Source organism: Capra hircus, chromosome 29, assembly GCF_001704415.2.
Source record: "Capra hircus breed San Clemente chromosome 29, ASM170441v1, whole genome shotgun sequence".
NCBI classification, from domain to species: Eukaryota; Metazoa; Chordata; class Mammalia; order Artiodactyla; family Bovidae; genus Capra; species Capra hircus.
Genome location: NC_030836.1, coordinates 40509001 through 40533740, shown reverse-complemented (window position 1 = coordinate 40533740; position 24740 = coordinate 40509001). Strand labels below are relative to the sequence as shown.

General features: G+C 58.6%; 1 protein-coding gene across 2 annotated transcripts in view; it reads right to left on the bottom strand.

Annotated features, from left to right (window-relative positions):
• DAGLA (diacylglycerol lipase alpha) overlaps window positions 1–24740 on the bottom strand; it is a 66834-nt gene that overhangs the window by 11979 nt on the left and 30115 nt on the right. The window contains exons 1-9 of one of the 2 annotated variants that reach the window (XM_018043417.1): window positions 18215–18640; window positions 17005–17143; window positions 16442–16653; window positions 14809–14910; window positions 13804–13942; window positions 10453–10540; window positions 8307–8441; window positions 7683–7760; window positions 5741–5865 (exon numbers count right to left, since the gene is read on the bottom strand). In XM_018043417.1, coding sequence (XP_017898906.1) covers window positions 5741–5865; window positions 7683–7760; window positions 8307–8441; window positions 10453–10540; window positions 13804–13942; window positions 14809–14910; window positions 16442–16653; window positions 17005–17099 — 974 coding nt within the window. In that variant the 5' untranslated portion in view covers window positions 17100–17143; window positions 18215–18640. Of the gene's footprint in view, window positions 1–5740; window positions 5866–7682; window positions 7761–8306; window positions 8442–10452; window positions 10541–13803; window positions 13943–14808; window positions 14911–16441; window positions 16654–17004; window positions 17144–18214; window positions 18641–24740 lie in introns of those variants that run through there. The other variant, XM_018043416.1, reaches the window with a different exon arrangement.

Below are 24740 nucleotides of genomic sequence, written 5' to 3'. Positions count from 1 at the left end.
CCCCTCTCCTGGGCTGCTTCTCCTCATCCGTGTCTTCTCACTGAGACCAGAGGTCAGCCCTGGACCTCCTCTTCTTTCTAATGACATGAGCTCCCAGGGCCTCACCCACTCTTGGGCTTTAAATACCACCTGAGTGCCAAAGAGCCCCCCACAACTGCTTGCATTCAACCACCTATGAAAACTCTCCTCCCAGATGTCCCCCAGGATTGCAGTTCCCTCAGCCCCAGATCCCAAGGGCCTAGCCCCCTGTGCTTCAGCAGTCCCCCACACCCACCCCTGGGCGTTCAGCCTACGCTTAGAGCCAACGGGTCCTCAACCCACCTCATATCCCGTATCATCGGTCAGCACATCCATCAGCTGTGCCTTCAAATTCACATCCAGATGCCAAATGCTTTCCGTTTCTTGCCCCCATCCCCCCGCCCTGCTCCAGGCCACCTCATCCCTGCCTCCCTGCCTCAGAATGTCACAGGGGCTCCCGACTGGCCCTCCTCACTCACAGCCACCCCTTACGTTCTCAGCCAGTGACCTTTTATGATGAAAGATGAGGCGGCATCCCTGGTGGCTCAGTGGTAACGAGTCTGCCTGCCAATGCAGGAGACATGGGTTCGATCCCTCGTCTGGGAAGATCCCACGTGCGCTGGACCAACTAAGCCCATGAGCCGCAACTATTGAGCCTGTGCTGTACAGCCCGGGAACTGCAACTATTAAGCCCACCCTCTGCAACAAGAAAAGCCACTTCAGTGAGAAGCCTGCATACGGCAAGGAAGAGCAGCCCCCATGCTCCACAGCTACAGCAACTAAAACCCAGCGCAGCCAAAAATAAATAAATAAAAGAAATTATTTTTTTTTAAAGATATAAGATGAGCTACATCACTGCACTCAACACCTTCCAATGCTGCCCTTCCTGCCCAGTATAAACGCCAGAGTCCGAGCAAGCACCAAGGGCCCAGCTCCATCTGGCTCCGTTCTCTGGCCTGTTGCCTCCCATTCCTCTTGGATGCACTGGGGATACATTCCTGCCTCAGCATCTCTGCACTGCTGTTCCCTCAACCTGGAACATTCTCCTCCTGGATACTGTGTGGTTGGACCCCTCACTTCTTGAGGCCTCTGCGCAGTTTATACTGCTGTGAGATCCTCTTGGGGCCACCTCATATGACAGCTAGCCCCTGCCCAGTGTTCCCCAGTTTGACCACACAGTCAGCTCAATTTTTCTCCAAAACACTCCTATGCTCCAAAGCACTGCATTTCCTTGTCTGTGCCTCCCCAGCACCAAAAACACAGTTGTTGCTCAGTCGTTCAGTCGTGTCTGACTCTTTTCGAGCCCATGAAGTATAGCATGCCAGGCTTCCCTGTCCTTCACAATCTCTCGGAGTTTGCTCAAACTCACGTCCATTGAGTCGATGATACCATCCAACCATCTCATCCTCTGTTGCCCCTTTCTCCTGCTACCCTCCTCAGTCTTCCCCAGCATCAGAGTGTTTTCCAATGAGTCGGCGCTTCGCACCAGGTGGCCAAAGTATTGGAGCTTCAGCTTTAGCAGCAGTCCTTCCAATGAATATACAGAACTGATTTCCTTTAGGAGTGACTGGTTTGATCCCCTTGCAGTCCATGGGACTCTCAAGAGTCTTCTCTAACACCACAGTTTAAAAGCATCAGTTCTTCAGCACTCAGCCTTCTTTATGATCAAACTCTCACATCCATAGATGACCACTGGGAAAATCACAGTCAAAGCTATGGACCTTTGTTGGCAAAGTGATATCTCTGCTTTGCACTACTCTGTCTAGGTTTGTATAGCTTTTTTTCTAAGGAGCAAGTGCCTTTTAATTTCATGGCTGCAGTCACAGTCCGTAGTGATTTTGGAGCCGAAGAAAATAAAGTCCGTCACTATTTTCATTTTTCCCCCATCTATTTGCAATGAAGTGATGGAACCAGATGCCATGATCTTAGTTTTTTGAATGTTGAGTTTTAAGCCAACTTTTCCACCCTCCTCTTTAACCTTCATCAATAGGCTCTTTGCTTTCCGCCATAACGGTGGTATCATCTGCATATCTGAGGTTACTGATATTTCTCCCGGCAATCTTGATTCCAGCTTGCACTTCATCCAGCCTGACATTTCTCATGATGTACTCAGCATATAAGTTAAATAAACAGGGTGACAATATACACCCTTGACATACTCCTTTCCCAATCTGGAACCAGTCCATTATTCCATGTCCAGTTCTAACTGTTGCTTCTTGACCCGCATAAAGGTTTCTTAGGAGGCAGGTAAGGTGGTCTGGTATTCCCATCTCTTGAAGAATTTTCCACAGTTTGTTGTGATCCACATAATCAAAGGCTTTAGTGTAGTCAATGAAGCAGAAGTAGATTTTTTTGGAATTCTCTTGCTTTTTCTATGATCCAGAAGATGTTGGCAATTTGATCTCTGGTTCCTCTGCCCTTTCTAAATCCAGCTTGTACATCTGGAATTTCTCACTTTACACAGTGGTGAAACCTAGTTTGAATGATTTTGAGCATTACCTTGCTAGCATGTGAAATAAGTGCAATAGTGGGGTAGTTTGAACATTCTTTGGCATTGCCCACAACACAGTTCAGTTCAGTCGCTCAGTCGTGTCTGACTCTTTGCGACCCCATGAAATGCAGCACGCCAGGCCTCCCTGTCCATCACCAACTCCCGGAGTTCACTCAGACTCATGTCCAACGAGTCGGTGATGCCATCCAGCCATCTCATCCTCGGTCATCCCCTTCTCCTCCTGCCCCCAATCCCTCCCAGCATCAGAGTCTTTTCTAATGAGTCAACTCTTCGCATGAGGTGGCCAAAGTACTGGAGTTTCAGCTTTTGCATCATTCCTTCCAAGGAACATCCAGGACTGATCTCCCCAAAAATTAATGGGTGAGCTGCTGAGCTGGGCACCCAGCCTGGGTGCAGTTACTCCTTAGGCCACCAGAGGGAACGAGCGCCCAACATATGGGGCTCAGGGACCCAGAAAGCATGTGACCCAAATCTGCCCGCTTTCCTGTTGCCGTTCAGTCGCTCACTTGTGTCTGACTCTTTGCGACCCCATGGACTGCAGCACGCCAGGCTTCCCTGTCCTTCACCATCTCCTGGAGCTTGTTCAAACTCATGTCCATCAAGTTGGTCATGCCATCCAACCATCTCATCCTCTGCCATCCACTTCTCCTCCTGCCTTCAATCCTGCCCAGCATCAAGGTCTTCTCTAATGAGTTGGTTCTTTGTATCAGGTGGCCAAAGTATTGGAGCTTCAGCATCAGTCCTTCCACTGAATAGTCAGGGTTGATTTCCTTTAGGATTGACTGGTTTGATCTTGCAGTCCAAGGAACTCTCAAGAGTCTTCTCCAACACCACAGTTCAAAAGCATCAATTCTTCAGCGCTCAGCCTTTTTTATGGTCCAACGCTCACATCCACACATGACTACTGGAAAAACCATAGCTTTGACTAGACAGACCTTTGCTGGCAAAGTAATGACTCTGCTTTTTAATATGCTGTCTAGGTTTGTCACAGCTTTTCTTCCAAGAAGCAAGCGTTTTTGATTTCGTGGCTGTAGCCACCGTCTGCTTTCCTGATCTGATGGCTAAGATTTTACTAAGAATCCTAAATTTAGGTGATGCGGAGAGGTCTGTCTTCACCGCAGCAGCCCCTGAGGGACTGATGCAGACTTCCCAACGGAAAGAGGCCTCCATGGGAAAACCCAGGGTCAAGCCACGTCTTGGAAGCGAGAGGGCCTGGGGTGGGCAACCGCCTCCATTTACTCCGGGAGACCCCTCCCCTCTCCCCTGCCACTGCTGGTCCAAGTGGACACAGCTCTGGGTCTGTGGGCCAGGCTCTCATTTTCAGGCAGCTATCACCGCTCTCCAGCCTCAGCCTGGCCCTCCAGCACTGAGCAGGTGACTGCCAGCATGGCCTGGGAGACAGAGGCCCAGGCTGGAACCCTTGCTCTGGTGGCCCTTCCTGACTGCAACGGCCTGGGCGGCAGGTGCCGATAGCTACTTCACAAGGCTGGGGTGAGATCAGAGGCCCAAGCTGCAGAAAGAGCCTGGCACACAGCAGCCACCAGGGAGAGGACAGCCCCCGAGTCAGTGATCTGGGGGCTTGGGGAACCACGAGAGCGGCAAGGCCAGCAGCCTGGGAGGGAAGGGCCCATGGCACCTTTAAGGCCAGCACTCCCACCTAGAGGAGGCTGGGTGCTGAGGGGCTCAGAGGCCGTGGGAGCCCTGAGCACGTGCTTGGCCTTTGTCAGGGCCTCTCCTGCCCACAGGAGACCAACCACATGTCCAGGGCAGGGCTGGGGCTGAATGGGGGGTCCCCAGGGTTGCAGGGGGCGGGCACAGGCAGGCCTGGCTTGCCATGCTCTGCATGGGATGGGAAATCCACTCCAGGTGACAGGCCTGGGCCTGAGGCAGGTGGGCAGTCCTTCATCTAGCCCATGCTGGGAACCTGGGCTGCTGCGGACAGGCTGGGCTCGGAGAAGGTAGCCTGACCCTCTGGGCTGTAGGATGAGACTTCAGGCCCGCCTCTTCTCTGATTTCCAGCACCCGGCTCTTCTCAGCAGGGACCCAGCTGGGCATTCCTGGGCCTGAGGTCTTTCTGCTGCCTCTTCTGGCAGCTCTGAGAAACCGATATGAATGCAGCCTTGCCCCTGTTGGCAGAGCCCCTTAGATGCCCAGACCACCAGGGACACTACGCCCCTGTTCCGGCTTCTGAAAGATCCTACTGGCAGGAGAGGCCTGCCTGTGCAAATGATGTCCCTGCCCTGCCAGTGAGTAATGGAGCAGGGCTGTGGGATCCCAGGTCTCAGGACCCCAGGAGTGGGTTGGCAGAGACAGGGAGGGGCGTGGGGTGCCCTGGTTGGCTCTATCAGTCACTGGGGGATGGTGACGACAACCCAAAGAGCCCCCTGGCTTTCTGGGGAAAGGACACTGAAGGAGGGGGTGGCTGCCGTGGGCCCCAAGGGCAGGGGTGTGGTGGACAGAAGCTGCCTGCCCAACATGCCAGCCTGTCTGAAACAGGGAACCCGGGCAACCATCCTCCTTCTGCCAGGCTTGGGCAGAAGGTGGAGATGCCAGAGAAGGGGAGGGGCCCTCATGGAGCCGAGCCCTCCTCTGGCACACTTAGGAAGGCAGAGTCCACCCCGGCTGCCCCCCACCACCCCGCCCCCGAAGTTGGCCAAGGGCGGCATCCAGCTGAGGTCTTGCCAACTCCTTGTGAAGAGCACTGGAGCCGTTCACAAAAGGCCTTCTTGCTGCCTTTCCAGAGGCTTCTTTGGATTGGGTCTCTATCCAGAAAGGCCTTTCTTGCAGAAAGGCAGAGCACAGGAGGGGAGTTGGGGGAAGGGAGGAAGTTGGCAGAGGGGAGCAGTCGAGAGGGGTGTGGAGGGAGATGAGAGCAGCTCCGGGAGGTATGTGTTACCATCCCCATTTCACAGATAAGGAAACTGAGGCTTGCAGAGGTATGCTGACTTGCCTGACTCTGAAAGTGACAAAGTATGGGTTCAAACCCACAAAGTGTGGTTCCAAAACCCCAGCCAGGATAATGCAGAACCAGAAAGGTCCCGGCCCAGAGATGGTGCAGAAGAGCAGCAGCATGGGCCGCAGGGGGCACGGTGGCAGGCCCAGTCGTTTAGGGAGACCCCGCCCCACCATGGGCTAGCCCAGCATTGTGACCTCAGCCCTTCTGCACTCGCCAAGGGCAGGCGGGGATCCGGGAAGGGCTGGGGTACTCACGAGCAGGACCGGGCCAGCTGGCAGAGGCCACAGGCAGGTTTCCGCATCAGGTACATGGGCCAGCCGTAGGCAGCCAGGGCGAAGAGCATGTAATAGCAGACCTCCTTATAGCGGAGCATTTCGTGCTGGAAGTGAAGAGGCAGAGGAGAGTCACCTCCTGCCCTTCCCGCCTGTAGCCTCGGCGCCCACGGGCTCCCCTTCGTGGAGGCAATGGAGGCGGGAGCTGCCCTCCCCACAGGCTGCAGACCACGCCACCCCCACCCCGCGTGGAGGAGGGAACACGCCTCCAGATGATAATTGCATTTCCCTAATTAACTGCAAGCAACCAGGGCACGAAACCTCCTGAGACCTGTCCTGTTGCTCCAATCTCAGAATTAATGGTTTGGGGACAGAAAAACACTCAGAGCACTGGATCGATTTCCTTGCAGGTTTCTCAAGAAGGGAAGAGAGGGAGAAGTGAGAGACACAATCACCGCCTCGGCCATCAGGCCCCGGGAAGGGCAACTGACCCCCGAGAGGCCTGGACCCTCCCCTTGGAGCAGGATGCCCAGGCCAGGAACAGCAGAAGGGCCCTGGAGATGCAGACACGCTGGGGGCCAGACCAATCTCCCCAGCCCTGCTCTGCACTCAGGGAGACCCTGGCTTGACTCAAGGGCGTCTGGGGCAGTCGGGATGGTTCTGAGAAAGGCGCCGGTTTGAAAGCCGGTGTCTGAGGCCGGTGGCTGCTGTTATCAGCTAGACTGGCCAGGGAGGCAGGCGGGAGGCACACGTGTCCCAGGGAAGCCTCTTCTCCCTAGTCCCGGGCGCCCCAGGCGCTGGGGGACTCCTGCACTTAGAGGGAATTAGTCACCTTGTAAAAGTTAAAGACGGTGATTAGTCATCTCGTGAAGTGAAATAAGCAGCACCTTAATCGGGGCCCAGAGGGGTGGAACCGTCCCGGGCCGCTCCGTCTGCTCTTCAGGAAGGCGCAGGAGGTAATTAACCTCTGGCTCGCGCCTCAGGGCGGGGCTCTGGCACCTGGGGGCTCGGCGGCCCCACCCCCGCCCTGCCCCTCCGCAGGGGAGAGCGAGCCGGGCGGACATCCCCGAGGGAGGCGGGGACGGGCACCCGGGGGGCCTGCTATGGATGGGCTGTTTGGAGAACGCATGCAAATACCCGCCCGCTTTGTAGAGCCGGGTGGGGCCGGGGGGTGGGGGATGGTGGCGCGATGGAGAACCGGCGTTTCCAGGGGAGTCAGATGTGAAGGCCGAATCCTTTCTAACTCTGTCCTGACGGGCACCCGTGTTCACGCATCCCCTCCCCACCAGGGCTCTGGGTGGAAGGCAGGCCCAGCACCGCTTCCCCTGCAGGAATAGGCTCAGTGGGGTCAGGGACTCGCTCAAGGTCACAGCCCCCGGTGCCGAGCCACAGATTAAATCCGTTTGCTCCCAGCGCAGGGTCTGCTGTCTGGCTGCAGTTCCCGCCCTGGGTGAGGGGCTCCCCTAGCCTAGGACCAGCCCCTCCTTCACTGGGACACACTACGCCAGATTTTCTACTAAAGGCACTTAAGAAGAGCTCCTGCTACTCAAAAAACAAAAACAAAAACAAAAACCCTTGGAAACCAAGTGCTACGTCTTGCTGCCTTTCATAACAATAACAACCGTGGCAAGAATAACAGCAGCTCAGCCCCTGGAAGTAGTTGACAATCTCAGGAGGCCAGGGCCAAACATTCTGAGCTCAGTGGAGCCGATTCAAGGGGTTTGCCTGTAGAACTAGAGCAATGTGCAGGGGGGCAGGTCAGAGTGTGTTTGGGATGAAGGGGGCTGCTTGGAGAGCCAAGGCGAGACCCACAGCGGAGCAGGTGCAGCTGGCGCCTCAGGGGCCGCCGGCAGGCGGTCTGCTCGGGTGAGCCCAGCAGAGGGAGAGAGGGACCCGGCGCGCGCTGTGGGTGGTCCTGACTCACCGAGCTTTTGAGGTCGAGGTACTTGGTGTTTCGGGTCACCGGCATGCCAGACAGGAAGGCCAGGATGTCGTTGTTGGCCTGGAAGACAAGCACGTGAGGGTGGCTGCCCCCAGCGCAGCCACACGGCCGAGAAAGGGGTCCGGGCCCGGGCTCTGCACTCTGTCTGCCCCTCAAGGCCCTGAGACCCCAAAGGGGTGTGTGGTTTCTAGCTCTTCCAAGACCCGGCCCGCTTTCCAAATCCAAGGTCTCCTCATATTTCCAGTTGCTTCCCTTCCACCCAAAGCATCCATGCCGGGGGAGGGAGCCGGCCCAGGCCAGGAGAAAACATATTTTATACGAGATGCTGGGAGACCCCAGCTAGGACTGGCGAGTTGCAGGGGGGCGGGTGATGAGGCAAGCGCAGAGGCCAGAGCACAGAGCTGGGTGGGTCGCGGGGCCCCTGTGCTTAGACGGTAGATGGGTGGAGACAGCCTCTGGGCCCTGCAGAGGGAAGCAGCTCGAGCAGAGACCCTGGGCAGCTAGCTGAGGGTGAGCTGGGGCAGGGAGGGGAGTATGGAACCCGGGGGTGGCAGGGACAGCCTCGGTGGAGGGCAGAGTGGGGATGTGACCCGTGTGTGGGCTCACCTCGTCCAGCACGGCATTGCGCTTGGCCCGCTGCCGCTGCCGGAGCAGCACCAGGCCGGCGATGATGTCCGACGGCACAATGTCCAGGTCTCGGAAAAACTCGGCAAAGAGGTAGGCGATTTCCGAGTAGGCGTCCTACATGGTCCGGGGAGGCGGCGGGGGGCGGTGGCAGGGAGCAGGAGAGAGGACAGAGGCCGGGCGTGAATGTCCGGGGATGGGCGTCCGCAGGGACCCTTCTCCGGCCCCACTCCCCGCCCCTCCTCCTGTCCTTGGCACTCCTTTGGCACTCAGGCACTGGCCTGATGCCCCTGAACCATTTCCTGCTCCAGGACTAGGAACCAAGGCCTGCAGGCCCAGCGTGTTTCTCCTTCCGCCCTTCCCTGCAGCAGAGGAGCCAAAACTGAGCTCCTGGCTGCTTTTCTCCCACGCTGTTTCTTCCCACCTCCCTCCAGCTGTGACCCTGAATGGCCCCACCAAGCGCCCTTTGGAGCCCAGGGTCTCAGGCCTCCCTGCCCACCCCCCCACCCCTCCACCCCCTCACCCCCCACCCCCCCCACCCCCCGCTCCTGCCCACAGCTGGAAGTGCAGGGACCCCCACCATGTGCCTGGACCTGGAGAAGGGGAGTGTGATGCGGGGGCCCTGGCCCCCAACTGGCCTGCAAGCTCTGTCCTCAGGACACCCGTGCTTGGGGCCGGGGCCTGGGGGGAGGTCATGCGGACAGAGGCAACCCTGCCAGCCCTGTGCAGAGTCCTCTCTGCCTCCCGACACGTGGGAGCCTGGAACCTCTTCCCTAACCTGTCAGGAGAGGCTGTGGTGGGAACAGACTCATGGCAACCTGCTTTTTCCTGCTGGGTTTTGAGTGTCTGGCACTTGTGAAAGAAGAAAAATCAAGGGCTGCAAACTCGAACGCCTAATGCAAGGGCCGAATCTAGAAATACTGAACTCGACACAAACGCCCCCGATTTTTAAATCCTGGCATCCAGTACAAATGTTTGATCAACACAGCATGAGCCGATCAAAACTCTGGGCGGGACCTGACCTGACCTGACCACCATCAGTGTTTGGTGGGACCCAGCTTCTGGGGAACCCCCTGCCTTTTTTGAGAAAAGACTTCTGCCTTTTCCCCAGGGTCCAACACCAGCCCCCAATCTGCCTGTCAGGAGGGGTGGATGTGCCCTGGATGAGACCCCCCAGAGAGCCCCGTGGGGGTGCTTCCCACCCACCAGGGAACCTCCGGGGGTGGGAGGGGCTTTCTTACACTTGATTACTCACTCTATGGCTCAGCAGGGGCTTCGGGTGGGTAGGAGCCCCTGGAGCCTTTTCCGGTGGCTTCCATGGAGGGCACTGGCTGTCTGGCTCAGGCAGGAGTGGTCTCCTGACCTCACCGGCTCTGCCACTACCTAGCTGTGGGATGCTGAGCAAGTCACTCCACCTCTCTGGTCCTCAGTTGCCTGATCTGCAAAGTGAGGGGTGGGCCTAGATGATCCCTAAGGACCCTGCCAGCACAGGAGGGGGCAGCTCTCCACGGAGGGCTCCCAGGGCCCTGCCTCCCCTCCCCCGCCCGGGGGCCACCCACTGCTGACCCACCTTCCTTCTGCAGTGCCCTAGTGGGTGCGGAGGGTGAGGGCCGCACTGACCTCATGGCAGCTGATTTTACAGAAGGACCAGCAGCTGGTTGTGGTTTAGTCTGACTGTTTGGCAACCCGCCAGGCTCCCCTGTCCATGGGATTCTCCAGGCAGGAATACTGGAGTGGGTTGCCATGCCCTCCTCCAGGGGATCTTCCCAACCCAGGGATCGAACCCACGTCCCCTGCATTGGCAGGCGGATTCTCTACCGCTGAGCCAGCGGGGAGGCCCTTGCAGCTGGCTTTTCTTTGTCTTCAGGTCGCCCTGATACTTGAGTACCTCTTCTCCTAGACTCATCTCTAAGTTCCAAGGGGGTCAATAAAAGGTCTTCCCATTTTTCTGTCCCCTGACAAAGGAAGGGAAGGGCTGTTTCACATGCAGGAGGGAGTCGGGCAGTGAATGACAACAGGTCCTCTGAGGAGCAGGCTGTCACCTCCTGTCCTGCTCAAAGCCCGGCCCCGCCCCACCAGGCAGAGCCGAGGACCCGAGCCCCTGGGGCGGCGACTTCCCAGTACTTACTGACTGGGAGTCCTTCGTCCGAGTGCAGCAGAGGAACACTTTGAGCCGGCGTGACCAGCTGGTGGCCTGACCCTCTTCTAAGCGGTGCCTGCAGTGGGGGAGAGTTGGTATGTGTGAGGTCAGAGGGCTGGACCAGAAGAGCTGGGCCCAGACGTTACAGAAACAGGGCAGCCTGTTCCCAGGACCCCAGCAAAGGGCTCCCCGGCAGGAGGGTCTGGGGGGGCAACAGACCTGGGCCGGGTCAAAGCCGAGTGGCCAGCGAGCTGTCAGCCTGCAGGGCTTTCCCTGAGGGGCTCCTGCTGGCTGAGGCTGGGGCCTGTGCTTCCGGCTTCTGACACAAAGACACCAGCACACTCAGGGGCTTCGGAGCTGGGAGCCTGAACTGGGGGCCACCCTGAAGCCCACTCCAAAGGCTCCAACCAAGGGCCCTGGGAGATGGCAGCAGGGTGCTGGGCCTCCCTGCCGATTTGTTCCACTTTGGGAGCAGACCTGCTGGCCAGACCTGTTCCCCTCTCAGAAAGGATTTCTCTCATCTCTGTACTTGGGGAAGCTTAAGGGGCTGAATGAGTTTAGCATGCTGCAACGCCTTAGATCCGTTATATTACAGGGGAGAGGGCCCTGCCCTTCATCTGCATGGCTGGCTCCTCTCCATTCCCCCACCTCCACCCCCAGCCCCAGTGGGTATGGCTGCTCTGATGGGGAGGCAGGGTACCCAGGAGTCTGCACTCAAAGCAAGAGTGATTGATTGGCCAGTTATTCAAGGAGACCCTTCCAACGCTGAGTGTCCAGAGGTCGGTGTGTTTTGAGCATAAAGATCACAGATCCAACATTAAAAATGTACATTTCCAGACTGAGCAAGAGGGACTGGCTGGCTTTTGTGACATGCGCCCTCCCCGCCAGCCCTTTCAGAGCCTGGTGCTGGGTGGTCAGGAGGGGCAGGCTCTGAATGACCCTGGATGCCTGCAAGGCACTTAGCATCCATCAGGAGTGACAGGCCAGGCGGTTGCTGCCTCCACCTCCTCTCTGCAGCTAACAGCCGCTTCCTGCTCCCATCCTGGTGCCACGGCGCTACGGACACAAGGACAGGGGAAGCCACAGGGCCATCAGGGCGATAGGAGGGGGTTAGGAAACAGGGCAAGGGACTTGCTGTTTCTGGAACCTGCCAGCTCTAAGGGACTTGGGCAGCCTCATATCCTAAGCCAACGTCCCCCCTCTACTGGGGGCTGGATGAAGGGACAGCATGTCGGCTAAGCCGAGTTCCCAGAGCATCGCGTTCTTTAACTCTTTCTAAACAAACTGGCTGTCAAACATTCAAAGACAATTTCCTCCCTTCCCTCTGGCAGATTAAGTCCGGTATACTCTACTGCCCTGGTGGCTCAGATGGTAAAGCGTCTGCCCGCAATGCGGGAGACCCGGGTCCAATCCCTGGGTCGGGAAGATCCTCTGGAGAAGGAAATGGAAAATCCCATGGATGGAGAAGCCTGGTGGGCCACAGTTCATGGGGTCGCGAAGAGTCAGACACAACTGAGCGACTTCACTTCACTTCATAATCTACTGCAGTACACTTTACGCCCACCAGGGGGAAGATGGAGCCAATGACATGTTCAGCCTAATACCTCTGTCCCTCTGGACAGAAACTTCATGGACCCGGCACCCCTCTGCCCTGGGGCTCACTAAAGCAAAGGGAGGGCAGACACTCCAGCAGAGATCCAAGGTCAGGTTCCCAAGGAGCAGTGGTGGGAAGAACCCATCCCAAACCCTACCAGATTTCACTGGAAGGAGAAGGGCCCAGGACTTGAGCAGCTCCCTAACTCCCAGAAACTAAAATAACCCACTGGTGTGGAGCAGCACGGCTTGTGCACAAAGCCAAACCTGGAAGCGGATGAAGGGTCAGCAGGCTTGAAAAACGTCCTTGTTAAGAAAAACTTTCCGTTGGTCTTAGAGCAGAGCAAGGGGGCCGGGGGGAGAGCCGGAGAGGTAGTCACAGTAACCCGTCCGAGAGCTGGAGAAGCTGCAACAGGTGGGGGTCTAGGCGCTTGAGGCCTCTTACCACTCGCACAGGGCCCAGAACCGCTGAAAGACTTTCTAATTCAGATGACAGCCACCGCCAACCACCTCCACTGTAAAGGCATTGGCTGCACTGGGCCCCAAAGGCAATTATCCAGAGTAGGGGAGAGGAATTCCCCCCCACCCAGGGCCCCAGGAGCCCAGAAACCAGGTCAGGTGGGGGCACGTGCTCGGAATGAGCAAAATGGGACAGGCGGTGGTGGCCAGCTGTGCCGCTGGGAGGAACAACGGGCTCTGGGGCCTTGGCTCCCAAACCTGGCATTTGAGGCTGGGAGGTGGCCAGTCCAGGCGTGGGTGTGGCTCTGGTTGCAGGGCCCAGCTGACGTGGAGGGCCCAGCGGGGCTGGATGGAGGGGCGTGGGAGGGTGGGGTGGGGGCCTGGGAAGCCTGCTCCCCTGGGTGAGGGCTCCCAACCCTGCTGCCCTGGGCTGGGGGTGGAGTGCCAGCTCCACTCCCCAACCAACATGACCCGGGGCATGTGGTCTGCCCTCCCTGGGACTCGGACCGCTCATCTGTAGAATGGGTCTCACAGCTGCACCAGGGTTGGCCAAAGGATGAAACGGACTGCGGGTGGAAGTGCAGGACCTAACCCCGGACAGAAGCTCGATGAACAGGAGCAACCGTGGCCTTAGCTGAAAGCCCCTCTACTCTTTTTCTTTCAATAAACAGAACTCTGTGACCATCCTGGACGCCCTGTCTCATTTTCTCTGCCTCCTTCCTTCTCCAAAACACTGTGCAAGACATCCCCCAACACCACCGGCAAGAAGCCTGCCTTGGTTAACCTCCTGCAGCCCCTTAATCCTAGAGGCAGCCTCACCTAGTGGTTACGAGCCAGGGCTCTAAGGCCAGACTGACTGAGCTTGATCCCAGCCCACTGTTGGCCAGCTGTGCTACCTCAGGCAAGTCACATAACCTCTCTGTGCCCCCGTTTCCTCATCTGTATTATGGGATGACATGAACAGCGACCTCAGGGAGTTACTGTAAGTTAATATGCACACTTCCGGGCTCGCTCGTCCGAGTGCTTCCTATTATTACTCTGGTGTTTTTAATCCTGAAGATGATCCGAGCATGAAGCTCCTGTGAGCGCCTGTGTTCATCACTCTGATAAACATCACGGCAGCTGCACGAGGCAGGGATGATTGCGTTCCCACTTTACAGACCAGGAAGCTGAGGTGAGCCTTGGGCCAGCACCTGGGGCTCACGCAGGTTGAGATGCAGTGAGGGAGGCGCGGGGCTGGCTCTGCCTGCCGGGGTCAGCGAGTCCCGCCCCCGCCCGGCCACTGACCGCAGGTTGTAGGTCCGCAGGTTGCGCTGCCGCCTCTTGGTGGCCCTCAGCTTGACGAAGGTGCGGCCCGTGGGGTCGAAGACACAGAGGACTGTGATGCACACGCTCAGGATGACCACCCAGTTGCAGACGACCATCCCTGCGGAGGAGCGGTGGGAAGCCAAGGGGCATGGCACTGGGGACACCTCTCTGACCCTGAAGAAAGGAGCGCTGGGGCCTTCCTACCTCAAAATGCTCCTGGGGCCCTAGAGTCAGACTCCAAAGGCCCCAGCCCCAGCCTCTGGCTACATGGCTGTCCCCTGGCTGAGCTGTGACCACCCCCACCCCCCCCACCCCCCCCACCCCCCGCCAGGCCCATCCTTGGCACAGAGCAGACGGCTATGTGGGTTTCCAGTGCCCTGGTCAGCTCTGTGCCTGCTGCTGTGCACCCCCAGACCAGGGCCGGCCAAGGCGGGGACAGTGGACCTCGGGAGGAAGGCTACAGCCTCGCCCAGCCAATCCATCAGCCAAGCTCACAGAAACTGTTTCCTTCTCAAGGTATCTGAGCTTACTACCCTTGAACCTGGTCCCCAAGCCCGGATCTTGGGTTAGAGTTAGGGCTGCCCGTGTCCCCTGCACCTCAGGGTGTGTGAGTGCTCAGGCACTTGGTCACATCCGACTCTTTTGAGATCCCATGGACTGTAGCCAGGCTCCTCTGTCCATGGAATGTGTTGTTGTTTAGTCATTTCAGTCGGGTCTGACTCTTTGAGACCCCATGAACTATATAGCCAGGCTCCTCTGTCCATGGGATTTCCCAGGCAAAAATAATGGAGTAGGTTGCCATTTCCTCCTCCAAGAGATCTTCCTGACCCAGGGATCGAACCTTAGTCTTCTGCAGTGGCAGGTGGATTCTTTTACCACTGAGCCACTGGGGAAGCCCCCAATCCAGGGTTAAGGATGCTGTGTCCGTCCCACTGCCCTCTCTAACCTGGCCTGGCCCCTCCACCCCAGGCCCGACCAACATACCGAGCGTGACGTTCTTGGCAGTGAGGTCGTTGCAGGAGGTGTAGTACTGGGTGAGCCAGACGATGCCCACGATGGCATAGATGAACTCGATCACCAGGATGGCTGCAAGCAGAGCAGGGTCCCAGCTGAAGGATGGGGAGGCCCTGGAACCTGGGCCTGGTTCCTCAGCAGCAAACCACCCACCACCCCTCTCTCAGGCCTCGAGATGCAGAGGCCCAGGGAGTGTGGCCGTCCCATCCCCTGGTTTGTGTGCCCTCAGGCCCTGACACCTCTTTGAGAAGGTAACTGGAAAGGCAGATGAGGAAGAGGCATTTCCCTGCTCTTTCAGGAATTAGAGTTGTATCTATGAACTTTGGAATCAGACATGGGGCTTTCCTGGTGGCTCAGTGGCAAAGAATCTGCCTGCAGTGCAGGAGACCCAGGTTTGATCCCTGGGTTGGGAAGATCCCCTGAAGGAGGAAATGGCAACCCACTCCAGTATTCTTGCCTGGAGAATCCCATGGACAGAGGAGCCTGGTAGGCTACATTCCATGGGGTCGCAAAGAGTCAGACACGACCGAGTGACTAATACCGTATCTTAGGCAAGTTACCTAATCTCTGAGCCTCCATTTCCTCCACTGTAAAATGAGAGTGATGAGGTCCACAGTTCAGGGCTGTGAGAACTGGGGGACAGGGTGTTCATTTCATGGAAATGGCTGTTCCCAGGGAGGCGGCCTCTAGCACTTGAGGCAAAAAGAGGAAAGGGGCGAACCAGCTGCCCAAGGCGCCCTGTCCAGGGCTGAGCCCAGGGCTGACATGGGGTTGGGTGTAGGGAGCAGGGGGGAGGACAGACGCTCCCCCCACCCACCCCGGGGACAGCGCTGGAAGCCCCAGCTTCACAGGCAGCCCCATGTGGCAGCCAAGAGTCCAGGCTTTGGAGTCTGACAACCTGGGTTCAAATCTCTGACACCTGCATACTTGTTAGCTGTGTGACCTTAAGGGAACTAATTAACCTCCCTGGTCCCAGATTCTTCATCTGCAAAATGAGACCCACAAAGGGCTCCTCCCTGAGTTAACACAAGAAGAGGGCTAAGCTGAGGCACAGGAGCACAAGAGTGTCCAGCAGGAGTGACCGGGGGAGGCAGCTGAACCGGAGTCCAGGAGGAGGAGACAGGTGGGTCCTCAGGGAGCTGGTCTAGGCTCCTGAGGGGCCTCCCCAGGATGGGGAGGAGGGGCTGTTTGGGGAAGGATCACAAAGCAGCTGAAGACACACACACAGCCTAGACAGAACAGGGGTCGGCAAGCTTTCTCCGTAAAGGGCCAGAGAGTAAATATTTTAGACCTTGTGGGTCATACTCTCCATCACAACAACTCAGCTCTGCCATGGTTGTGCAGAAGCAGCCAGAGACGGCAAGTACTAAATGAGTGAGTGTGGCTGGGTTCCAATAAAACTTTATTAAAAAAAAAAAAATAGACAGCAGGCAGGATTTGGCCCTCAGGCTGCAGTCTGCCCACCCTTGGTCCAGAAGTGGGTGCAGGGAGTCTGCCTGTTCGCTGCTGGCCCCCGGTGCTGGCTGAATGAACGTTGGGCACAGGAGGGGGTGGGGGTGGGGAGGGCCGGAATAGCCCCCCGCCCACGGTGGGTGGCCCTTACCCAGGCGCACGTAGAGCACGTACTGCATGGATTCGCGGGGCTCTGTGTAGAGGATGCCGCCGCGCATGCTCAGCCAGATGATGGCCATCTCGGCGATCATGCAGCTCAGCAAAATGCCCAGGTAGCCGCGGCCGTGGTCCACCAGGTTCAGGGAGCAGGCCTCGTCCGGGTTGTAGACCAGGCCGAAGAGCACCACGGACAGGATCACAAACCTGGGGGAACGCACACATGAGAGGGCTAGGTGGCCCCGCCCAGCCTGGACTCCGAGGTGGAGGGCTTCACTGATCTGGGCAGGGGACCACCGTCCACCAGGCAGCGGGGCCCTCTGAGGACACAGGCACCCAGGGACAAGGCAGTGGGAGCAGGGAGCCCAGGGCTAGGTCAGTTCCTAGAGTGGCCAGGCAGGGTCTCTGGGCTCTGCGCGGGTATTGCCCTAAAGGGGGTGGATGTTTCAGCACTGACTCCTGGGACAGGGTCAGGACAGAGGGTCAGAAGGCCTCCCCCAGGTCTGTGATGCAGCCCCCCCCTCTCCCCACCGGCCTGTACATGGCCCCGAGACTCACCAGGTGGTATGCAGCAGGAAGAGGAAGATGGCAGGCAGGACGAGGTCATCGCTGCCCACAGACCAGCGCCGCCGGAACACCACGATCCCGGGCATGGCTGGCGGCTCTGCGGAGGCTCAGCGGGCCTGGCGCTCACCTCCTGAAACAGAGCAGAGGACCCCCAGGCTGCCTGGGCCACGGCCACATTCAGGGCCACCGTGCTTCTGGCCAGGCAGGCCCAGCAGCAGGCGCATCCTCCCAGTCCGACATCCCCAGGGCTTCAGTCCCATCCCTGGGCAGGACCCACCTCCCACCATATCCATCCCCCTGGAGCCAGTATCAAAAACTGCAGTAGCCAGACACTGGCTTCAGTCTAATCCCTGAGGACTTGCCTGTCCCCAAGAGTGGCACAGGCCCCTTGAGATCGGCTCAGCCTGGGGTTGCCCCAATAGGAACTGCTTAGCTCCACTAAAGACCTGGGCTTATTCCTACCCTCCTCCATGGGATCAGGAGACCCCCACTCACATATCCAGTGCCTGCAGTCCTTGGCATGGGGTCGGGGTTTCCCAGCCCAAGCCTGAGCCTGTCTCCCGGCATGAGCTGAGCCAGGGAGGTGGAAGGCTGAAGGCACTGGGGAAGGTGGGCTGTGAGCACACGCGTGGGGCTGACACACACGGAGGATGGGAGCACCCAGCACATAGTAGGTGCTCAGTAAATATCTGTTGGATGAGGTCTTCCGTTTTGTGCTTTGCTGGAATGCTGGGAGGACACTCTATGACCTGGTTTTGTACCCATCAGACAGAATCCCCAACAACAGCGACGCCCCTTGGTAGGGAAGGGCCTGGTTGAGACGGGGCAGGGGCGGGGGAGGCGTCAGGAGTGTGGCTGGGGTGCCCAGCCTCTCTGCTAGAAGGGCAGTGGGCAAGCCCTGGGGGTATCCCATCCTCCTGGCAGCTGCCCTCCACCCTCCACGCTCCCCCTGAGCCATGCAGTCTATACTGCCCGGATCCCAACTCTCTGAAGTAGCTGAATTCAAATTAGCCGCAGGGAAGCTTGGGGAGAAAGGCCCCAGGAGTCCAGTCCCCCCCTCCCAAGAGCCCCAGGAACCAGGGCAGTGGCGTGACACCGGGGAGGGGCTCAGGGTAGCCCCGCACTCAACTCAACAGAGAAACCCCAGTGACTGGAGGCTAGGTGCTGGTGGGCCGCTGCCCCCAGGCTGGCAGAGGCTTACATGGCACCTGGTCCTGGGTGGGCGGCAAGTCTTCCTCTCCCCGGTGACGGCTCCAGGGAAGGAGAGCATCCGTGGAGACCAGCATCACTCGGCAAGTGGCCAAGTCTCCCTGGCCGGTGGGCACGGTTCTTAGGGTGGGCCAGGGGATGTGGGGCCAGGTGGCCAGCCCAGCACATCCGGCCCGGCTGGTCTCCGTCGCCCTCTCCCGGGTGCAGCCGCTTCATCCGGCCGCTGCCAGGCTGCTTCCAGCGAGGTGGCGGCCTGGCGGGCGGGCGTGCTAGCCTGCTGGGGTCGTGCCTACTCCTCCCCCCACCCTCAGGAAGTGACATCATCCCACTCTCTCCAAGGAGGAGTCGGAGCGCGGATTCTGGGAAGCGGGAGAAGGATGGAGAGCCCGGAGCTGCGTGGCGGGGCGTCCGGGGGCGGGGGTCTGGGACCGCGGGAGGCCGGGGCTTCCAGTCGCCTGTCGGTGACGAGGGGCTGACCACGCCGCCGGCTTCGGTTGGAAGGAGCCGAAGGGCCGGGTGGGAGGGGCAGGGAAGGAGCCGAAGGGCCGGGTGGGAGGGGCAGGGACGCCGTGGGCGGCGGCGGGCTGGGGGGCGACGGAGCTGCCAACAGCTGGGAGGGCAGCCGCCAGCCCCTCCCCAACGCCAGGTGGCCCCCGGAGGGTGAGGAGGCGCGTGGGGTTGGGCTCAGGAGTCCCTCACACACACGTGAAACCACTGCGAGGTCCCAGCAGGTGCAGCAGCTGCTCTCAGCAGGCCAGACCCCGGCAGAGGAAGGGGAGGGCTGTCCCAGAGAGGCTGGCACGGGCTGCCCTGCCGGGAGCCCAGGACATCTCGCTTTCAGGGGTACACCCAGTGAACCCTTCCCAACCGCCTCCTCTCCCAGCCCTTCGCCTCTTAGAGTCTAGAATGGCTAAAACTCCCTCAACTCACATGTTATCACCTCATAACCTCACGCGCAGCCACACCGTCCGGCTCTCAGGTAGAAGTGGGGGGCAGGGAGCCTGGCACCCCTGCAGAGGGGGTTGAAGATCTGTCAAGACCCCTGTAGTGATATGACGCATGGCAGCCTCTGCCCCCCAGCTCGATGAGGAGGGGCGCCCAGCTGACAGCCTGGTGGTCAGTGCCAGTCCCACCTAGGTCACATGGCAGGGCGGCTGCAGGCTGACCCCGCCGGGGTACCTCATAACAGGTCTGGGGGCCACACCCCACAACCTTCAGGGCCAGCTCGCCAGTGCAGAATCCCAGGTCCAGCACTGCCTGGCTCCCAACCCCGGCTCCACCACCTACTCACAGTATGACTTACTAGTTGTGCCTCAGTTTCCCCATCTGTAAAATGTCGATGGTCCCCACCTGCTAAGGGCCTGGTGCGGACCATATGAGAGGCCTTGGCAGCGCTGGACGAAGCCAGCAGCAGTCTTAGCTCAGGAGGGTGAAGCAGAGAGAGCGCGTGTGAACTGGGTGGACGAGCTGCGCCTCTGCCCGGGCCAGCGGATTCTCCGGCTGGTCACCACCAGGTCATGGGGGGGGCGGGGGTCGGGGGTGGTGATGACAGGGCCTGTGCTGCTGCTGGGGGTGGTAAGGATGGGCCCCGCTACTCCATGCGGATTCATAAATCTCAGGACTGCTATTTTTGAGGGCCTGAAAGACGCCCTTTCTCTCGAGACCCCAGCCCTTCACAATGGGGGCCTGTTCCCCTGCTGGGGATGTGATTTCATCTGGAGGAAATGTCTCAGGATGGGGGAGGGCAGAGGCTACTTCCTGGTCTGAGGAGGCTGCAAAGCATCTCCTTTGGCTCTCCTCCCCCAGGGCACGGGGGCCTCATTGGGGCAGGGGGCATCCAGACCAGTGGCACTTCCAGGGGAGGGGATGTGCCCCCTTCAGCGGCGGCAGAACAGAAGATTGCTGGGTGCCTCCCATGCCCCTGGCTGGACAACTCCCCACCACCACCACCCAGGCAGGTGTGAACGCCCAGGACGCTCCCCACGCATGGGTGGAATGACTTGAGTGGCACTCCAAGGCCGGCCCCTTCTTCCTCCACTCACAAAGCCCAGTTTTCTTGATAGGGATTCAGGCCTTTGATTTAAGTATGAACCATCCTCAGAGTTCCTCTTTCTAAAAATGCAAAACGGTTTTTCTAAAACGCACAGGCTGATCCCTACTTTAAAAACCGTGCGTGGCTCCAGGGGTCTGCAGGATATAGTCCAAGCCTATCAGGCAGCACCTAAGGGCCGCAGCAGTGGCAGGCAGGCTGCGCAGCCTCGGGCAGGGGCCTTGCTCTCTCTGAGTTCTGGAGCAGGAAGTCACTCCCCAACCCCTAGGGATCCAAGGCACAGACAGGCACAGGGCCGCCTTCTGGCTGGGGAGGCACTCCAGTACCCCCTCACACTCCCTCATCCTCCTTTCCCAACCCCCAAACTTGCTGCTCCCTTAAAAATACCTCATTGGAATCTGTGTTTATCCTAGTTCCTCTGACAGGCAAAATCCTATTCATCTTCATAAGCCAACCGAAAGCCAGTCCTCTTTGAAACCCTCCCTGACGGCACCCCCTGGCCCTTCTCAGGCCACGCTCCCTTATGGAAACCCCTCATCTCAATACCCTGGGTACCCTGGCTTACACTTGCTGATTCCTTGTTGTCCATCCTGGTTCTGCTCAACGGAGAGTCCCGAGGGGTGGAGGGGGGTGTGGGCCAGGCAGCGTTGCTCTCCTTCACACCACACCCCCTCTTCTCTTGCCCCTGGAGTGTGAATACAGCCCCTCTCCCCCTGGGCAGCCCCAGCCACTCCAAACCACTGCTTCATCCTCCTGAAGCAGCTGCCATAGGGTGGGAGACAGGACTCCTGCCCCTCTTAGCTCAAATCCTTCACTTTGGAGGAAAGGTCCCTCCCCAGCGACCCCACCCAGATCGCTGTCAGAGGACCTCCCTCTCCTCTGGCTGTCTTAACTATTCTAGGGCTTCAGTTTCTCCAGCTGCAAAAGGGGGACAACCCCAGTTCCCCAGAGGGCTGCGGCGAGAGCGGGCTGGGACGTCACAGAAGTCTGCACAGGTCCCGGCAGAGCCCAGGCTCCACTGATGGGTGGGTGGGGGGATTGTATCAACAGGGTTTCTGGTGGCTTCCTGGCAGGGTGACCTGTGACAGGTGCCAGCGTCTGGGCAGGCGTTGCTGGGATGCCCTTGATTGGGTCCAGCTGATCAGAAAGGGCTGAACCGAGCTGACATGAGTCCTAACAGGGTCCCCTGCCCTGCCATGGGCTTTGGGGGGCTACTATTTAGAGCACCCGGGCTGGGCCTCATCCCCTGACCCAAAGGTCCCCTTGGGCTGGGCCCTGGCAGCAGGCTTCAGGGAGAAGTGCCCCTCAGCAGTGGGTCCCAGCTGATGGGGTGCTGAGAGCTCCCGGGAGAAGGATGAAGGCACGGAGAATTCCAGCTCGAGCTGGCGGGAGGTGAGACATCACCTCGTTAGCCTGCAGTGGGGCCAGGGCACCAGAGTCAGGCACAACCACAGGGGACAGGATGATGTGCTGTGGGAGGCCCATCCAGCAGCCTCTAGGTGAGCCCATGAGATTTCCTGCCTGGCAGAGGTGGCCTTGGGCATCTGGGCCCAAGGATAGGCTGGAAGTTGAGCCTGAAGGAAGGGATGACAGGCAGGTCCAGGCCACTAGGATACATCTGATATCAACTGAGCACCTTCCACATTTTGAGTCCCAGATGAATAGCCTGCCATCCTCACAGCAGTGATGCAGGGTGACAGCCTCGCTCTCACTCCACATGGGTCTGGGTCCCGGCTCTGCACGTCATGGCTATGTGACCGTGGACAAGTTACTTAACCTCTCTGTGCCATGGTTCCTTATTTCTAAAGTGGGGCTAAGAACAGCAGCTACCTCGGAACTGTCACAAGGGTTAAATGAGTCACATACACTTAAGTCAGCACCTGTCACAGATGCTCAGCAAATGTGGCTCTTCCGCTAATATTTTCGTGGAAAATTAGGAGGCTGAGGCTCAGAGACCCTGCCCCACACCTTCTGAGGAGCAGGAGGCTGGGCAGGCAAGAGACTCAGGTCCTTCCTCCTGCCATCCAAAGCCCACAGGCACTGCAGGAATGTCAGGCTTAGAAGTGATCCTGGAAACAGTCTTGGGGCCCCCATTTATGGGTGAGGAAGCAAGTTCAGGAAGGCCCCAGAGGCTCCCAGCTTTCCCATTATGTCCCTCCCAGCAGGAGCTGGACAAGCAGCCACAGTCGCCGAGCCGGCCCGGCCCTTCCCTGCCACACAGCACACGCCTTCTCCAACTCCTGAGAGCCGCTCCCATTAGTAGAGTGTTGCCCCAGGGAGCCTGGGCTGAGATCCTCTCTCACACTCTGGATACAGAACCCTCTCCAAAGCTGGCAAAATCCACATGAGCTCCCTTGCTGGAGATCAACCTGCAAGAAGGCATCAATCACTTGAGCAGTTTCAAGCAGACTCATTGGCGGCTAGCTCTCCACCTCCCGGCAGGTGGGGTCCCTGCAGCTCTGCAGCTCAGCTGGCAAAGGAGAGGAGGAGACCTTAGCCCCGAGCCCACCTTCCCTGGATCCTGAACAGCCCTGCCGGTTGAGGCTGGTGACCGGGCCAGGTCCAGCCACATTCCAGAGCTGCCAGTCCCAGACCAAGGGCAACATCCCCAGGACAGAAAGTCACCACCCCTCCAGACCTCAGTTACCTCTTCTGGCGAATGAGGAGCCTGGACTAAGGGGAGGCTGATGTTTTTGTATTTGTCAACATTCATTTGCATCCAAAGCTGCATGTGCCTATATAGAAACCCAAAACAATGAAAAGGTGGGATATAAATTTAAAAACAAACGAGAATGAAAACTAAGTAAATTGAAACAGGAGACTGGGGAAATCATCGTACATGTGCGGGACATAAAGCCCATCGTAGGAGCTGCATGTAAAACTAGCGCTCGCCTCCATGCTTCCTGGTGGCCAAAGTGAAAAGGGAAAGTGGGCAGTCGGCACGCACTCTTTAAGGGGTTCCCAGGTGGCACAGTGGTCAAGAATCCACCTGCCAATGCAGGTGATGCAGGAGATGTGGGTTTGATCCCTGGATTGGGGAGATCCCCTGGAGAAGGGCATGGCAACCAGCTCCAATATTCTTGCCTGGGAAATTTTACGGACAGAGGAGCCTCGTGGGCTACAGTCCGTGGGGTCACAAAGAGTTGGACATGACTGAGCATGCATACGCATGCAAGGCCTCTTTCAGCACTCTGTAAGGTGCTGCATTCCTTGGGGCTCTGAGGGGAGGGCCCAGGACTCCCATTCCCATAATGAACAGGATGCCCCCATGCGACCGGGCTTAGAGAAGATGCTCCCAAAACGGTGAAAGGGACCTGCTGGGTCTGTCTTTGTTGGCCGATGAGCTTGACTAGTCTTGAAGGGTAGTCATCTGACTTGGAGGACTGACCTAAGGGAGGTTGGGCCCCTTGGGCAGCCTGCAGAGCTAGTGCTGGCCCCCAGAGGCTCAGTCTCAGCTGGGGCAGGCTCACCAGGGGCTGCCCTCTGGCCTATATGGGCTGGCAGACGCCTCTTACCCTTTTTATCTCTGTCCAGAGCACGGGCTCCAGGGGTGGTGGAATCCTGGCAGAGCCACTACTACTCAGCTGAGTGGCTTGTTAGGGAGCTCCTTAACCTCCCCGCTGGCTTGTGAGACTTAAACGCGGAGCACCTGCAGAGGGAGGGGCGCGGCACCTCGTAACCAATCGTCTCCAAGGTTGCGGGGCGGTTCTGGGTGATGGAGGAGAGCTCCGCCCATCGCGAGTTGGGGACTCAGCCCCATTCTGCGACTTCCAGCATTTGTCAGTTGCCTATGGAGTCTTGGGCCTCCTCTAAGCCCTTTGTGCACATAACTCACTCAGTTCTCATTGGAGGCACTGCCATTACCGTATTTTACAGATGAAGTGATTTGCCCCGGGTCACCTAGCCTAGTTCCGCAGCCGTGTCTTAACCGCCACTTCAGAGGAGCAGGAGCCAATTAAATGCTTTTCTGAACCCTGGGAGCGGGCTACTCATGTTCCCCAACCCGGCGGAGGGAGGCGTCAGGGCTTTGCGGACCACAACCCACTCTGTGGGTCTTCCTCTGGCTCCAGACTCCTGGTCCCACCACTAGGGATACACTGTGAGCATTGACCCCATTCCCAGATGAGGAAAACTAAGGCCGAGGAGAGGCTGTTCCACGGGCTGCCTGCAGGTGCGTGGGCTGCGGCCCAGAGCTAGAAACTTTCTGTGTCCCCTTACTCCAGCTTCATCAGGCTGCACCGCTGGGATTTCAAAGCAGCCTCCTGGATTTACTTCAAAGGAAACAATGTCTCTGCCCCTTGGTCTGATTCCTGCTTGCCCTTCGAGTCCCTCTATCTCCCAGGTGTGAGGGTCCCGCAGAGGCTGGGCTCTGAGAGGTGAGGGGCAGCGGAGGGCGGCGGGGGAGGCAACAGAGAGTGAACATGCGTGGGCCGGGGGCGCAGGGGCCACCCACCTGGGCCCGGGTGTG